Below are 17781 nucleotides of genomic sequence, written 5' to 3' on the forward strand. Positions count from 1 at the left end.
AAGATTTATCAGTAGACTTGACATAGCTGAGAAAAGAATTAGTAAACCTGAAGTTAGATTGATAGAAATTGTCTGAATTGAAAAAAAGAGTGGAAAAATAAAAATAGAACAGAGTGTCCAAAATCAGTTAGATAACACAGAACAGTATAATAAAAGTGCAAATGAAAATTATAAAAGAAGAAGGCAGAGAAGGGGGCAGAACAAATATTTAAAGATAATGGCTGAAAATTTTTCCAAAAATATCGAAAGACATGAAACCAAAGATCAAAGAAGCTCAGAGACACCAAGCAGGATAAATACCAAGGGGAAAAAAATACAATTTAGACTTTGAAGTAAGCTTCTAGTCATCCTGATAGGGCCATGCAACAGGAAGAAAATACCTAAATGGTAACTTATGTGGACCATATTCTCCCATGTCATGGCATTACATAGGCCCCTTTGATAACTGGCACAGCCTCTTGAAGCTAAGTTGGGGGCTAAAAAATAAACAAGATTACATTTCTATTATCCACATGAAATTATGATTTATAATAGAAAGCTAACTGAATAATTGAAATAAAGTCTAAAATTTTTACAGAATTGAATTTGAGGAATAAAGATTTATACCCAGTACTTATGATTATTAAGTATATTATTCCCATAAGTACATTCTTCAAATAATTTTTCTTTAAATGAGTTGTTGTTTAAACACACAGTGCTATAGACCAAATGTTTGTATCTTCCTAAAATTCATGTTAAACCCTAACTCCTGGCAGCTCATGCCTGTAATCTTAGCACTTTGGGAGGCTGAGGCAAGAGGACTGCTTAAGCCCAAGAGATTGAGACCATCCTGGGCAACAGAGAGACCCCATCTTTACAAAACAAAAAATAAAACTAGCCAGGTGTGGTGGTGCACACCTGTAGTCCCAGCTACTCAGGACTATGATGATACTGCTGCACTGTAGCCCGAGTGACAGAGATCATGTGTCAAAAAAAGACAAAGAGAGAGAAAAAAAATAAGACCCAAAGAACTCCCTCAACCTTTCTGCCACAGGAGGATAGAGTGAAATGATGGTCATTTTGAACCAGATACTGGGCCCTAACTGGACCACGAGAAATAAATTTCTGTTGTGTATAAACCACCTAATCTATGGTATTCTGTTATAGCCACTCAAACTAAGACAAAAAGTAAGGTTGGACTGTTTGTTCCTTGTGGGCAGGGACCACATTTATCTCATTCAGTACTGTTTCTAGCATAAGAACAGTGCTTTTGACACTGTTCTTATATAAGCACTGTTCTTATATATGATCAATAAATATCTATTAAATGAATGAAAATGTTGGATGTGAATAGAAATTTAAAGTGAAAACCCTTTTTAAAGAAAATGATTATTTTCACATTAATTTTTTTTGCATTGGCTTCTCTTGAAGAGATACATACCTAAATAGAAAGGTTTTATTCTTTAGTATAAAAATGAATATGTTATTGTAATACAACAAACTGGGGCAACGTTCAGGGTACAAGAACAAATCACAACCACACATCACTGTGATTATAACATTTCAACAATAAAAATGGCCATGATGATTTCTAGTAAAAAAACAAAAATGGTTTAAGTTACAAGCCCAAGTTTTCATTTAGTTTCAATTTTGATTCAATGATACAGTGTTTAGGCTGGGCACGGTGGCTCACGCCTGTAATCCTAGCACTCTGGGACGCCGAGGTGGGAGGATTGTTCGAGCTCAGGAGTTCGAGACCAACCTGAGCAAGAGTGAGATCCCATCTCTACTAAAAAAAATAGAAAGAAATTATCTGGACAACTAAAACTATATAGAAAAAATTAGCCAGGTATGGTGGTGCATATTTGTAGTCCTACCTACTCGGGAGGCTGAGGCAGTAGGATGGCTTGAGCCCAGGAGTTTGAGGTTGCTGTGAGCTAGGCTAACGCCACGGCACTCACTCTAGCCAGGGCAACAGAGTGAGACTCTGTCTCAAAAAAAAAAAAAAAAAAAATGATACAGTGTTTAATGCATGTATGTGTTTCTAAAAAGCACAGTAATTACTCAGGGGAAAGAGTAACATCTTAAATTTATGGGCCTTCTTATGGCTATCCTAAGTTCTCACCTAAGGATAATTGAGAACTGGAAGGAAAACAAAATTTATTTCTAAAAAGCCAAGAGGGAGACAGATCATCAACTCAATATGCTTATTTAAGCAAGAGTGCCTTGGACCTTCACTCACTCTATTCTATACATTTAATTTACATATAAAGTCAAATTCACAAAATGACAACAAAACTATTAAGTCACTTCAAGGAAAAACAGATCTTTAAAAATGTCAAATCATCTTTTGATGAATTACCAACATAGTATCTTTACTACAAAATAAGAGCTTGGGACCTAGACCCCGGCTATTCAAAGATTGTACCTAAACTAGCGGCATCATCTGGGAGCTTGTTACAATGCAGGCTCTTGGGCCTCACCTGGACTACTAAAAACACACTAAATCCACATCTTAACATCCACAGATGACTGGTATATATATTGAGAAGCACTGACCAGACATTTCATGCTTGAAAGATAAATCAAGCAGCTTCTAATGAGCAGAACACTAGCCACAAGAAACGTTATCTACTAATAGCACTAAAGCAATGCAGCCGTAAATACATACCCATCCTCATAGTTCCACATGAATATGTCACTATCAATTGTAAGCCAAGCTCTGCTGATAGGTGGGAACACGCCCATCATGCAGTTACACTGCATATCTGAGGTAGTATGGATGTAAGGTATAAAGAGTTCAATCTCATTTTTTTAAACTTCTTTCAATAGCTTTTTTTTTTTTTAGCAAACCCATTCCCCAGTATCAAGATTTTTACTTGAAATTTATGATTAAGAAATTGTGATCTGTCCACTCTTTAAAAGAACAAAGTATCCATATACTTAAATGTAGTTTAAATAAAACTCTAAAACGAACTCATATACAATATACTAAGTAAACATAAAAGAAGGATTATAATAATGAAAACACCAATTGTAACATTTTCCAGTTAAACACTAAGTAATAGGATACGTCCAAACTGTTCAACAAGTTCAGGTGGGAGAGGAACTCTTCTGATAGAACTGATCTCTGGAAGGTTGGGTACGGACAGCAAACCAGGTCCTTGTAGAGGATAATCCATATCTGACATGCCTGAAACAGTGGGATTATCTGCAAAAAATAAAATGAAGCATTTATTTATAATAATAACGTACTGCTCATCAACTGGGCATATAGAAGCGTTGAAACAAACTAATGGAAAAAAGAGAAATTGTGTGTATGGTGGTTCTAAAAGTAGAGAGAATCAAGTACTTGTGACCTGACACAAAGTAGGTCTGAAATAGTCCATTGTTAAGGTGGGAGCAGTTACTGGTTTCAGCCCTGAAAGGAAAGTTATCTTTCACAAAGACTTCCTCCACAAAAAAGGAAATGTTTAGTTTTAATAGTTTAGTGTTTTTCTATTATTTTCCTAATCTGAAATGGGAAAATATAAATGCTTTGGGATTCAAAGAAAATAACAAGGGGCAGACAAAACACTGTTGGGGGAAAAACAGCTTATTGTCTTTCTTAAACGTTTTTTTTTTTTTTTTTAAAGAGGCAGAGTCTCAATCTGTTGCCCAGGCTAGAGTGCAGGGGCACAATCATAGCTCATTGCAACCTCTAACTTCAGGGCTCACATCATCCTCCACAGTAGCTAGGACTACAGGCACAGGCCACCATGCCCAGCTAATTTTTTTAGAATTTTTTTTTTGTACAGATGGGGTGTCCCTATGTTGCCCAGGCTGGTCTCAAACTCCTATCCTCAAGCGATCCTTCTACCTTGGCCTCCCAAAGTGCTAGGGTTATAGGCGTGAGCCATCTAAACATTAATTAACATGATCCATACCTTTTCCCTCTAGATTTCTCCCCCAGACCAATAAGACAAATGCAAATAATACCACACAAGCAATACCTCAGTGGGGAGAAAAACCAGACTGCTCTATAATGTATTCTCACTAGGCAACCTTTCTCTTGCTCTAAGACTCAGATCACTAAAGGCAGGAAGGAGTAGGTTGATCTGCTCAGCCAGTCCCAGTCCTGAACAAGGTGTTCTTCAGAACTCTCTGATGACCTAATTATCCCAGGCACCTTTTCAAGTTCTCTCTAGAAGTACAAAGATTTTAGGGAAAACTGACATATAAAACAAATTTTATATGTATTATGGAAATTTAAAAAAATATATACCAGTAGAGAGAAAAATATAATCAATTCCTAAGTACTGATTACCCAGCTTCAACAATTACCAATAAATGTGCCCAGTCATGTTTCATTTACATTACCATCCACTCCTTCCCCAACAGGTTCTTTATAAAGCAAATCCAGAGATCCCATTTAATCCTAAAACATAGTTTTAAGAGAACACTGCACATGTTAAATGGCAGTGCAAGCACAAAGTTAAAAAGGAATAACCTGGCCGGGCGCGGTGGCTCACGCCTGTAATCCTAGCTCTCTGGGAGGCTGAGGCGGGCGGATTGTTTGAGCTCAGGCGTTCAAGACCAGCCTGAGCAAGAGAGAGGCCCCGTCTCTACTAAAAATAGAAAGAAATTAATTGGACAACTAAAAAAATATAGAAAAAATTAGCCGGGCATGGTGGCGCATGTCTGCATCGGGAGGCTGAGGCAGGAAGATCGCTTGAGCCCAGGAGTTTGAGGTTGCTGTGAGCTAGGATGACGCCACGGCACTCTAGCCCGGGCAACACAGTGAGAGTCTGTCTCAAAAAAAAAAATAAACAAAATGGAATAACCTTAGTGAGGATGGGAATGGTTAAGAAAGATTTCAAAGAGAAACCAAAGACTTTCACATGGAGTCTGGAAGAATTCTGTCAGGAAAAGAAGAAGAACGTTCCAAAAAATGATAAAGAGCAAAATAAAATCCTGAAGAGGGGCTTCTTATGGAAAACATGTTAAGTTTACTGTAACTGGACCAAAGGGTGGAGAATAGGATGGAAAAGAAAGGGAAGAGATTAGGTTGAAGAGGTAGGGAGCAGATATGTAAGAGGAGGACCAGAATGTATGGACTCTTTTTACATCTTGCTTTCAAACCTAAGGAGGCCAAAGTGAGTAGTGTTCAAGTTAATGGTTGCTAATAGGCCAATCCAGTCTCATAAGACAAGCCATTGGTAAGTAGCTGTAAAGAACAAGCACTATCTTTGTTTCTGTCATTTCTGATTATAAATCTATCAGTTAAAGCTTTTTATCAATTCTCAAGAGATGTCTTTTAGGGTTACAATGCACATATTATCCTAGATTACCTTGGTTCTCCCTCAACAAAATCTCATCTCTATCTTTCTTACACTTCTCTGCTTTTCTCCAAATTCCATATCACAAAAGGGTCACATTTTCTAGCATTTGATGTAATTCCATAAGCCTTGAGGAGCTCGTCATAATTTAAAACCGTTAAACGAATTACTTTCCAGTCTCCTCTCTTTTGTTGACATATACTCTGACTTACCCTCCTTGTGCATCAACAATGCTGCTTTCCTTGTTTTCTTCCTTTATTCCACTGGTCGTTCTCTTAACACCTCCCAGCACTTCGTATTACACTAACTCTACACATAGTAAAGCATATTTTTGAAAGAATGTGGTAAATTTCCAAATTAACTTCGTTTGCTCTTACGATTTACTCAAACATTAATACGAGGATTGAACAAGGATGGGACTTGGATCAAGAGATGCTTCTCATCTGGCCTTAGCGATAAACACAGGGGAGCAGTAAAAAGCTCATTAGGGTTAGGGTCTTCCCTCTTTCTGTTCCAACTGGAAGCCTGCTCTTCGCCCTTGCTCTCTCAAGTCTCTACAATGAAGAAAGTAAAGACAAGAAAAATATTGAAAATAGTCTGTTTACTGTTCTTTAATAATGCAGGAAACGGCGCCCTAATTCTCAGGATGTCCTCGCCCATACCAATCCTGGGGATAAGGACCAAGTAGTCAGGCGAGAGTCCTTTCGGTTGAGAAAGGAGGGTCACCAACTGGACACCAATCACTCACTTGGTGCAGGCACCATGAGCAGCTCGGAAAGGTCCGGGTACATGCGGTCTTCTTGCAACTGACGGTCGATGAGCCGCCCCGCATTTTCCAGAGCTTCCTGCAGGGCTGCGGCCGACGTGGAGGCCGGCATCACCGCACCCAGAAAAGACGATGGCATCTCGAAAATCTTAGACACCAGGGTCCGGAAAAAGTCAAAACCCAAGGAGAAATAAGAAAGGATCCAAAAAATTAGCCCAGATCCACGATTTACGGCGCGCGCGCCAAACGAGGATCGTGGCGCCTCATCATGACGCACTTCCGGTTCATCGGAGAGGGAACTGGGAGATGTAGTTCTGAAACTGGGAAAAGGCAGCCGTTAAAGGGGCTGGACGTTGCGGATAGGGCGAGGGGGGCAGGAGGTGCTTTCGAGGGGGATAAGGGTTAAGGGGTTATGAAGGGGGAAATAGGAGGCGTGGTCTAAGGAAGGAGGAAGGGAAGGGAAAAGGGGAGAGACCAGAGGAGGAACCGAGGAAGGGACGGGGTCGGGTGGGGAGGGGATGAAGGACGGAGCAGGGACGGGGTAGGTGGGACCCGGGTAGTGCAGCCGGGTGCGGAGTCAGCTCTGGTTCCGGTTGTTTTGGCGCGTGCTCGACCGTGGGCCTCGAACCTCCCACGTCAAAATCCCCCAACTGCAAGTGTTTAAGAGTACGCGCATCAATTACCTGGGCACTCCGAATAAATTATCTTCTGAGCGCAGTTAGGAATTGGTAGCTGCTCGTTAGAAATAGGTTACATGTGAACCAAAATTTCACTATATTTCTGATAGACTTAACTGTAAATTAAAATTCAGCAGGCTTTTCTATTTGCATATCGCTATCTTTTGGTTTTTGGTCCCCTTATTAGGAAAAATATGTTTAAGTTGGCATAGGAGGCATTCGCTCCGTGTAGGGTGGTGTCTGCTGCCGTACTTTATTTTTCCATTGCAGAGAAGGAGCAGACTGTTCTAATTCATCTTTTCATCCCCAGCACATATTAGGGACAGCTGGTGGTTGGCAGCACTAACCACAGGAAAAGAGGAGGGGGGCAAAAATGAGGAGGCCAATGAGTATTTAGAACCAAACTGACAACAGCAGGAACTTGAGGTTAGGGACTTTTCCTGGTCAGTAGCATGGACAGAAACCAGGAGCTCGTGTCCTAAGGTAACCTTTTCTCCATTAAGTACATTAGTATAGTAAAAAAATCACACCCATCAGCGCTATGACAGTTTACAAATGTCATGGCAACCCCTGGAAGTTACCCTAGAAGGATAAAGTAGGGAGGGTCCTTAGCTCTAAGAACTCTCCAGCCTTTTCCCAGAGACATAATGAGTATTCCACTCATCATTTAGCATATCATAAGGTGTATATATGAAACTAGAAATGTGGTAAGACCCCAGGGTCTTCTCTACTGGCAGACATAGACCCATGTCCCCTAAGGAAATGTACTTCTCTTTCTATTCTATGCTGACAAGCCTGCAGTAAAAGCTGCTTGTGTGGATGTGCTGTCTGTCATCACTCCGTTGCACCGGCCCTGCTTGCATTTTTTCCAAGTAAGGAGCCAAAGAACCAGAACAACACCCCTCAAAAAATCAACCCTGACACACATGGTACAGGAACTGGTATAAATTAGGCACCCAGAAGATCATCCAGTGCTAAGAAACTGAATACCTACTTGTGTCAGGCATTGTGACTGGTAGGACTATAAAACTAACACGTTTCCTGTCCTTAAGGTACTGCAAGCAGAGACAGACAAGCAAAGCAATTAAAGTTCATCACTATAATTTTGCTAATGGGGTATGTAAAACTGCAGTAGTCTGATTAGAGAAAGGAGCAAAGAGAGGTTTCATTTCCTATAAAAGGAAATTTAAATGGATAAATCGAGGCATTCTTCTTCAAGTGCTCTTCAGTCATGTAATAGGTATTAGTTTCTTCCTTAAAATATACTCAAAAAGCGAAGAACTGTGAGAGTTTCCTTATAGAGAAGGATAAAACGCAAAGAAAAGGAGATTATTGACTTCTCTTTAGAATTCTGTGTGGATTAAGAGTCCCCTTGGTGGTAAACGAGTTTTAAAAAGTAAAGGATGTTACACAAACGCTAGTACTTTTTCCCGAAAGTGTGTTGAGATGGAGGAGACCTCGGCGGCGCTTCCCCGCCCTACCGCTAGGGCGGCGCTGTGCAGAAAACCGCTGTTCCTCTGCGAAAGGCGCCGCTCTTGGCGTTGGCAGGGACACGGACCCTCGGAGGCGATACTTCCTCCCCGGTTTGCCGCGGGATTGTTTTTATTCGGCCACTGCTATTTGGGATATAGCTGCGGCTGGTACTGCGGTGTGTGGCCAGCTATGGAGCGCTCGGGTCCCGGCGAAGGTGGGTTTCATGAGACTAGTCCTGGCAGGGTGGGCGATGCAGGGAAGCCGGGGATGGAGCACTAACGAGGACTCCTTTCTTTTCTTCTGTTGCCCCAGTGACAGGCTCAGACTCGTCGGGAGCGGACACGCAACTGGCAGTCACCATGGGCTTCACGGGGTTCGGTGAGTGACTGTCCCAGGCAGAGCCTTGTCTCCTTTGGCAGAGGTTTTTAAGAGCCGCAGGTTGGGAGAGGAAGCCGAGCTGTCATTTCTGTCTGGCACCTTCCGCTGTACCAACTTGGAATGTCTTTAGCTCCCGTGTGTACATTGCGGTTTCTTGTCGCTCTTCCTCATTTGCCTTCTAACCTGCTTGTCTGTTGAAATCAGCTTAGGTGACACTTACGAGGAGTTCTGAGAGAAAGGAAGATTGCTTTTGTGACCCACTCGGAGGATGTTTGCGTCCTAAGACTTAGAACTAAGGACTGAGTAGTCCTTATAGAGGTGACCCTTTTGGCAACAAATGGGCCATTAAGTGATATTATAATAGTCAGACAGGCCTTTTTGATTCAAATTTCTTTTTGAGACAAGAGTCTCACTCTGTCACCAGGCTAGAGTGCAGTGGCATCATAGCTCACTGCAGCCTCAAACTCCTGGGCTCAAGGGATCCTCTTGCCTCAGCCTCCCAAGTAGCTAAGACTACAGGAGCCTACCACCACACCCCGATAGTTTTTTCTGTTTTTAGTAGAGATGGGGTTTCCCTCTTGCTCAGGCTTGTCTCGCACTCCTGAGCTCAAGTGATCCTCCTGCCTTGGCCTCCCAGAGTACTAGGATTACAGGTGTGAGCCACCGCCCCCCGCCTATTCAATTCTTTCTCCTTCAGAATCTTTCACTTCAGTCTCTCTGTAGATCTTAGTCAAGGCATCTTACAAAGTTAAGAAAAAAAAATCTCAAACAGATGTAGTCTCCTGTTAAAAAATTACGATCAGTAATAATTGTATGTAAATTGTTTTTCCATGATTGGGTCTTAGAACAAATGTTAGGCTAATGTGTCTAGATCTCCTGTTAATTCATTTATCCAGCTAATGTCTTGAGTCACATATTTACTATCTTCTAGATAGTGAGGGCTACAAAAGGGTAATTATAGCACTTATTTTTGTTTCTTTTTTTTTTTAAAACTTTCCTCCCTACTTTCAAAAGCAACACTTACTGGCTAGGCTCAGTGGCTCACACCTGTAACCCCAGCACTTTGGGAGGCTGAGGTGGGAGGATCACTTGAGGCCAGGGGTTCGAGCCCAGCCTAAGCAACATAGTGAGATCTCATCTCTACAAAAAATAGAAAAATCAGTCAGGCGTGGTGGCATGTGCCTGAAGTTCCAGCTACTTGGGAGGCTGAGGCAGGAGGATTGCTTCAGCCCAGCCCAAGAGTTGAGGCTGCAGTGAGCTGTGACAATGCCACTGCGCTGTAGATTATGGGACAGAGTGAAACCCTGTTTCAAACAAACAAACAAAAACCCACTTATTAATAATTATAAGGATGAAAGTAAAATTACTTGTACTTTCATGGTCTAGAAATCAAGACTTAAAATTTAATTTGCTTTTCAATCTTTTCTGTTGTATATTAAAACATTAATATACTTATGAATAAGTTTATATTGTTCTTAAACACAATATTTTGAAGATTTTCCCATATTATAAAATGCTCTTCCAAAACATTCTTAATGACCGAATAGTAGACTGCCATGATTCGTAATATTTTTTAACTTTTCCCTGGTTTCTAATTTTAACTTATCAGTAATGCTAAAATGAACATTTTTACGAATAACACTTTTCTTTCTTTTTGTACAAAGATTTTTGATGTGTATTTCTATAGGGTAGATTTCTAAAAGGGGGATGACTTTATTCAGAAATATAAATATTAAAAAGTAACTAAAAATTGGGTATGTATCTTTTAAAGCTTCTTGATACTTACTGCCATAATACCCTTCAGAAATGTTGTTTCAGTTTACATCAAAGTCAACAATGTGAGAATGCCATTTTTACCATATCCCTACCAACACAAGAGTAGGTATTATTAGTTTTAAAAAGCAGAAAAAACAATGAAAGTAAATAAAACTTTGCCAGCCTGATACATGAAAAATGTTTTCTCTTTGCATTTTAAAATTATAAGTGCTGTTCATCTAAGCATTGATTTGGGCAGGCCTGGTGGCTCATGCTTATAATACCAGCACTCTGGGAGGCTGAGGTGGGAGGATTCCTTGAGGCCAGGAGTTTGAGAGCAGCCTGGGCAATATAGTCAGATCCTCATCTCTAGAAAAGTAAAAATAAAAAATTAGCCAGGCATGGTGGTGGGTGCCTATAGTCCCAACTGCTTGGCAAGCTGATATAAGAGGATCCTTTGAGCCCAAGATTTTGAGGCTGCAGTGAGCTATGATCATGCTACTGCACTCCAGCCTGGGCGACAGAGTGAGACCCATCTCTAAAAAAAACACAAAAAACAAAACAAACATTGAGACTCTTACTAATTTCCCTGAACTTTTTCTCAAGGTTTTTGTTTTGACCAGTAGGTATTAATTTTATGATAATAATGAAACATTAGATTTACATGTCTGAGGTCAATGTTTGAGAGTTTATACTTGTTGGCCTTGGGTTTTGTTCATACAGACTTGGTCTATAGATTTTATTTCATTTTATGTTATGCTATTTTTGAAATAGATTCTCATTCTCCTGCCCAGGCTGGAGTACAGTGGCATAATCATAGCTCACTGCAGCCTCGAACTCCTGGGCCCCGGTAATCTTTCTGCCTCAGCCTCCCTAGTAGATGGAACTATTGGCACATGCCACCACGCCTGGCTAATTTTTCTCATTTTTTGTAGAGATGGATCTTTCTGTGTTGCCCAGGCTGGTCTTGAACTCCTGACCTCAAGAGATTCTCCTACCTCGACCTCCTAAAGTGTTGGGATTACAGGCATGAGTTACCACAGTTGGCCAGTCTATAATTTTTAAATCCTCCATCCTAGTATCTCATTCCTTTACTCAAGAGTGAGAAAGGCATGGTCCATATGTTTATGCCAAGTAGGGGAAAGTTTTAAGTGTTTCGATAAAGTTACTGGGGATCAGCCTCAGTTCCTTTGCTTCACCTCTCACATTTAGTGTTGATTCTTTGGGAGTTTTAATATTACATTTAAGATAATGTACTAAAAAAAGTTACCATTTGGATTTTTTTTATTGCTACTGTAATAAGTTGCCATGAGTTTAGTGGCTTAAAAAAATACAGATTTGTTGTCTTATAGTTCTGTAGGTCAGAAGTCCAGATAAAATTATGCTGATTTTTCTACTCCAAGTATCAAGCCTAAAATCAAGGTGTCAGCAGGCCTAGGCTGTTATCCGGAGACTCTGGTAGGGAGAGGGAGGTTTCTGCTTGCAGTGGAGCTTGGGTCTCTGTTTCCCTCCTGGCTATCAGGCTTGGTTCCTTAAGATATCTGCCTTGCTTCTCATGTTGTCCCCTTCATCTTCAAGCCAACCATACTGCCTCAAGTCCTTCTGACATTTTGAATCTCTCTGATGACTTCTGCTATATCTTTTTTTTTTTTTTTTTGAAGTGTGAAACAAAGTTTATTGGGGAAGGGCAAGATAGGTTTACAAAACAAGAGCAAGATACATTCACCACAGATGATGAACGGACTCCCCTGTCATAACAAGAGGCACTTTTGCTATACCTATTCTGCATTTTTGCTTTTAACGGCCAACTAAGATAATCTCCCTATTTTAAAGTCCATAATTTTAGTTATATCTGCAAAGTACCTTTTGTTGTGTACTGTAACATTTTCACAGGTTCCAGGGATTAAGTTATGTACATTCTCCATTCTGCCTGCCACTCCAGTGTTGTTGTTTCAAGGCAGGGATTGGGGCATGGGGGGCAGATCTAGGTAAATTAGAGAAGGACGGGAAAGTTGGCTGGTTAATGCTATAGTGAAGAGATTGTCATTAAACAGTTATCTGTGAACTAAACTCTTTCTTCCTTGATGTTTTGTGGTTATCTTGGAGCTATGCTATGAACTACACAGACTAAGTGGTTATTGATCAATCAGTAAGTATTAAATACCTACAGTTTGGCCAGCGTATTGAAAGACAATCACAGTCTGTCACTTGTTCTGTTTTAGGGAAAAAAGCTCGTACCTTTGACTTGGAAGCAATGTTTGAACAAACTCGAAGAACAGCTGTGGAAAGAAGTCGTAAAACACTGGGTAAGAAGTTGAGATATTTGTGCTATTATTGGTTTAAATACTGTGTATATTTTACACAATATGTTGGCAATTATAAGACAGAAAATTACAAAATTGTTGGAAGACCCTATGTGTGAATTCCTTTGGGAGCAGGCTTGAAGGTTTTTTTTTCCTTTTAAAACATGGTAAAAGTTATATCTAAATAGGATAAGAAGGTGTGAGTACTAAAATCTTTTTAAAGTGTATTCTATGAACAAATAAGGATTCTCAATTAATTTATAGGAATCAAAAGCAATTTCTTTATTACCTCTCCTCCCACCTCTATCTGACTCTGATTTCATTTTTTTCTTTCCTGCTTACAAGCGGAACCAGTGTTTGAAAGGCTGGGCCTGAGGTGGCTCTCAGAGCTGTATCCAACACTGATTGTTGACCCAGACAGTATAGAAAATTGAGACATACAGTGAATGTGGCTGCTGCTATTGAATCCCTGCTTTAATGAGTTGTAACAGACATTTAATGAAGGCCCCAGTTTCCAGACTGGTTTGATACCAGATGGTTGGCAATTCTAGGTACTACCTGAGGGTTTTCAGAGGAGGCTGACTCTTTTGCTTTCTTTGCATCTGATTCAGATCATTCTTATACTAGAGAAGGATTAGATGTAACTTGATAGAGCAGAAGGGGTAGGAATCAGACAGGACTCCTGGAAAAATTTAATTTAAATGAATGTTATGGTACTTACAGTTGTTGGTATAGCAGTAATGTCTAATATTTGGGCAGGGAACTTGTCGCAAAATATTTTTGGTCTTTGAAAGAAAAACATTTTTTTGTGTGGTGAAAAGAAAGCTACATACACTATTTTTTAAAAAACCTTCATTATTATACGAAATTTCAAGCACAGTAGTATAGTAACAGGCTACCATGTACTATCACTCAGATTTAACTACTGTAAAAATTCATGGCTAGTATAATTTTACTTCCCCTTTTTCAGATTATTTTGACCAAATCCTATACACATCATTTTACCCATAAGTATCTTTGTATATATCTTAAAGTGATATGGATTCTTTTAAAAAGTTTTACCAAAATTCTTATAAAGGACAGGAAAAAACAAAATGTTTTTCCTACTCCACTCAATACTTTACTTTTGACACCAGATGTGTGGGACTTTTTCCCTACACATCAAGCAGTTCTACAGTGAACACCAACTTGGTGTCTAATAACTCACTTCAGTTCTGACACTATCTACCTGGAGACTACACAAGAAGACTGCCTTCACTTCAGACACTAATTGCAGGTCCCAGGTTGTGACCTGTGCATCTGACCCACTGGCTATAAATTAGGGTTCCCATGACCTCCCGCGTTGGTTTGATAATATGCTAGGACAGCTTACAGAACTCAGGGAAACTCTTATGTTTACCAGTTTATCATAAAGGATAATATAAAGGGTACAGATGAACAGTCAGATGAAGTCATGCATTGGGTTGGGGAGGTGTGGAGCTTCCATGCCCTCTCTTGGTACACCAACACCCTAGCATCTCCATGTGTTCAACTACCCTGAGGCTCATCAAATCTAGTGGTTCAAGAGTTTCTGTAGAGCATAATCTCCAGTTCCCCACCCTGTTCCCAAAGGTTAGTGGGTAGGGTTAAAGGTTTCAGTCATCAATCACTTGGTCTTGCTGGTGAGTAGCCCCATCCTGAGGCTATCTCGAGGTCCCACCCTAAGTTACCTCAGTAGCATAAACTCAGGTGGGATTAAAAGGGGCTCCTAGTGAATAGCAAAAGACAATTCCTATTACTCAGGAAATTGCAAGGGTTTTAGGAGCTCTGACAGGAACACGGGACAAAGTCCAAATATATTTCATATTATACTATAATATTGTTACCATATCTAAAACAATCAGGGAATATATATTCAGGGCAACTTGAAGCTGTGTTCCTGGGTTTGAAAAAAAGATCAAGCAAATTTAATATCCTCAAACAAGTTACAAAGGTATGCTATCTGAAGCATTTACAAATATTTTAAATAGTTTATAAACATTTTAGTGAATGTTTATACTATCATAGATGTCTTATATTTATCTCTTCAAGCATTTCATACAAAATGCTTTGAACAGGGATTGTCTTATTCAGTTACATAAGTTTTATAGTCCCCAGTACCATGCCTTATAAGACAGATTCTCAGTATATATTTAAGGAGATTGAATTGAATTTAGAACTGTAAAACTGCCTGTTAAAAAATAAAATCCTGCTTCTTTGGAGAATGTGTTAAAATGGCACAATCCATTGGAAAGAGTTTGGGATTTGGAGTTGGGGGGACCTGGGTTTGAGGCTCAGCCTCACGTTCTACTAGATGAGTAACATCGGATGGGTTTTCAGATTTCCGATCCTTCATTTCCCCATCTGTTAGATGGGTGTAATGATAAGATCTACCTTCGAAGTTTCTTGAAGAGAAGAAGATGTTGGGCATAGTACCTTATAAACAGTGAAATACTTCCTAAGCATTATGTTTAATTCCTGTAATTTTTCTTAGTAAACCATGTAGTTATTCTTCCTAAGAGGAATTTGGTTCGTTATTAGATGTTTTAACTTTTGAAAAATTATCTCAAGACTATGTCTGCCTTTGATGTTTGTGGACAAATTAAATGTATTGAACTTTCTTGACTTATTATTACATCCTTAGACTTGGACTGCATTTTGTACCCTAGATCTAAACACATGAATCTAAATTGAATATCTGTTTGAAGAATCTACTTAGCTTTAGCATGTAAATAGAAAATGCCATTGGAATAATTTATGGGAGTAGTACTCATCCAGAACACTTTAAAAAATATTATAAATTTAATATTGTACATGTCTCAAGGATTAAAAACCTTATTTTTTTTTTTACTTACAGTGCCTAACAGAATTTGGTACATAGTAGTTACATCCCTAAATATTTGGTGGAAAAATGTAACTAATATAAAGTGTTCTCATCTAATTTTTGACTTCCTAGTATTCTGGCATTAAACAGATTTATAGTGTAAATTTTTATGAAATTGATAGGCCAATGAATTGTTATAAATTTTTAAAAAGTAATATTTTAGCAAGATTTAAGTCATTTGGGTAAGAAAAATATCATAATTAGAAACATTTATTCTAACTTACATACCTAGTAATTTTATTTTTACATTTTGTCTTAACTCATTTCTTCCTATTTAAGTGGTTGCTGTAGTTAATTGTCTCTGAAATTTTCAGGTGCTGAATTACATTTCTTAGAATATGTGTTTTGTGTGAATTACTCCGGATGGGACATGGTAGTTTTGGATAGTTTGCTGTTAACTTAGACAAAAGTTGGGGTGCTTTTGCAGAAATGGTTATCCAACATTGGTAATTATTTGAAAGTAGAGAGAAAAAAACCGATAATAAAATGAGGTGTGTGGAAGAAATAAAGGTATTAGGAAGTAGGTTAATTCACTTTTCTTGAGGACAGATAGCATATGTAGAATGTTTACAGTATACTGGGTTCCATATTGGGTAAAAATGAGTGAAACAATCTCCTCTATCGGGGAGCTTAAAATCTGTTGAATTCTGTTTTACTTGGTTTTTGTCCTTAGTCTTCAATGAGAAAAATAAATATTTTTTTCTGTAAAATGTCTTCTCTTTTTTGTTTGCTTTAATGAAGCAACAGGTGACAGCAGGAACATCTCTGAATAGAAAATGTTAAGTCATTGCTAATGTAAAAAAATTTTTAAATTAAAAACTTAGATGCTTTACTAGAATGAGGCAAGTAATTTGGACTATTTATCCACTGGTGAGGAATTCTAGTTAGACAGGTGGCTGGGTCACAGTTTCTATTTAGTCTGGTGTGTAAGCAAGCAGTAAAGGTCTGTACTTACAGCCCTTTGGAGAGAGAGGCAGGCTCACTATTATGTAAGGTAGGTGATGCTTGCTGGATAATTTCATAGTCTCTTGAAAGTCTGATCTCATCAAGGAGGGATCCAATCGTGGAGCCAGACCTTAATTCACTGCTGTGACGACTAATACCTCTGTTAATAGGGCAAGTTAGTTAACTTATTTATGCCTTGAATTCTTCAGCTGTAAAGTGGAGGTAATAGTATCTACTTCAGAGGTTGTCATGAGGATTAAAAGAATTAAGTTATGAGAAGAGCTTAAAACAATACTTTGTACGTAGTTAGCTACATGTATGTATTAGCTGCTATTTCTTTTGTGAAATTGAGGCTGATGATGTTTTTGCTTACTTGCAAAGAAGTTATAGAAGACCTAATTAATAATGGCTCAAATAAGAAAAACTTAGTATCTCATGTGACACAGAACTCTAGAATGGGGCTCTTCTATCTTCTGAGTCCTGACATGAAGGACATGAAGTTTTTCCTTTTTTTCTCCTTTGCCAGCTTTATGTGTTGGCTTATCTTTCTAAGGTGACTGTCCTTATGATCCCAAGTTGTCAGAAGTTTTACTTGGTATGTGCAGATGACCACAGCCAGAAAGGGGACTGTTTTGTGAATCTCAGTTTAGGAATAAGAAAATCTTTCTCAAATGGACCTCCAGTATACTTCCGTTCACATCTTGTTAGCCGGTATTATATGGTACATCAGTTCCAAAACAGTCATTGGTAGGGCAGTATGTTTTGATTTGGGATCAAGCTTTATCTCTCTGGGCAGGGAGGGGCCTAGTATCACCTGAAGCACAATGCTGCCTCCTCTCTGGAGAAAATTGTGATTTTCTTAGCAGGGAAAAAAGGGGAAAATGGCTGCTAAGTAGGCAGCCTCAGTATCCTTTTCTGACGAGGGACAGAATTGGCCCTAAGACCAGAGGGAAAAGGTGAGCTTGGATACAAACAATACCATCGCCCCCTCAAAGGGTGTGGAAGGATTGGCTACAAAGCAGGGTGAGGTAGGAGCCAAGCAGGCCTATTCCTAAATTTGGGCACTATGCTTCTTGTTATAGTTTTCTCCAACCTCTTTTGGCCTCAAAGTGCAGTATTGTTGACTCCTGATCCACTTCTGCCCAGTGGAGACAAAAAAATCAATATGAGTTAGAGCTATAGTGTTCACCTTACCTATTCCTACATGGTTTTGTCTTCTATATTTTACATGAAAGACTATCTAGGTTCTTGTTGACACTTGGCAGATATTCTTTTTTTTTTTTTT

General features: G+C 39.2%; 2 protein-coding genes across 2 annotated transcripts in view; one reads left to right on the plus strand and one right to left on the minus strand.

Moving 5' to 3' along the window:
• The window catches only part of NUP155 (nucleoporin 155kDa), a 69238-nt gene extending 62974 nt beyond the window's left edge, over positions 1-6264 (minus strand). Inside the window, exons 1-3 of the mRNA XM_012649456.1 lie at positions 6046-6264; positions 3053-3190; positions 2651-2747 (exon numbers count right to left, since the gene is read on the minus strand). Of these exons, the coding sequence (XP_012504910.1) occupies positions 2651-2747; positions 3053-3190; positions 6046-6202 (392 nt within the window). The 5' untranslated portion in view covers positions 6203-6264. The remainder of the gene's footprint in view (positions 1-2650; positions 2748-3052; positions 3191-6045) is intronic.
• Positions 6265-8326: 2062 nt separating this feature from the next.
• The window catches only part of WDR70 (WD repeat domain 70), a 315052-nt gene continuing 305597 nt past the window's right edge, over positions 8327-17781 (plus strand). The window contains exons 1-3 of the mRNA XM_012649467.1: positions 8327-8427; positions 8526-8591; positions 12569-12652. Coding sequence (XP_012504921.1) covers positions 8403-8427; positions 8526-8591; positions 12569-12652 — 175 coding nt within the window. The 5' untranslated portion in view covers positions 8327-8402. The remainder of the gene's footprint in view (positions 8428-8525; positions 8592-12568; positions 12653-17781) is intronic.

This window comes from Propithecus coquereli, unplaced genomic scaffold, assembly GCF_000956105.1.
Source record: "Propithecus coquereli isolate 6110/MARCELLA unplaced genomic scaffold, Pcoq_1.0 Scaffold110, whole genome shotgun sequence".
NCBI lineage: Eukaryota > Metazoa > Chordata > Mammalia > Primates > Indriidae > Propithecus > Propithecus coquereli.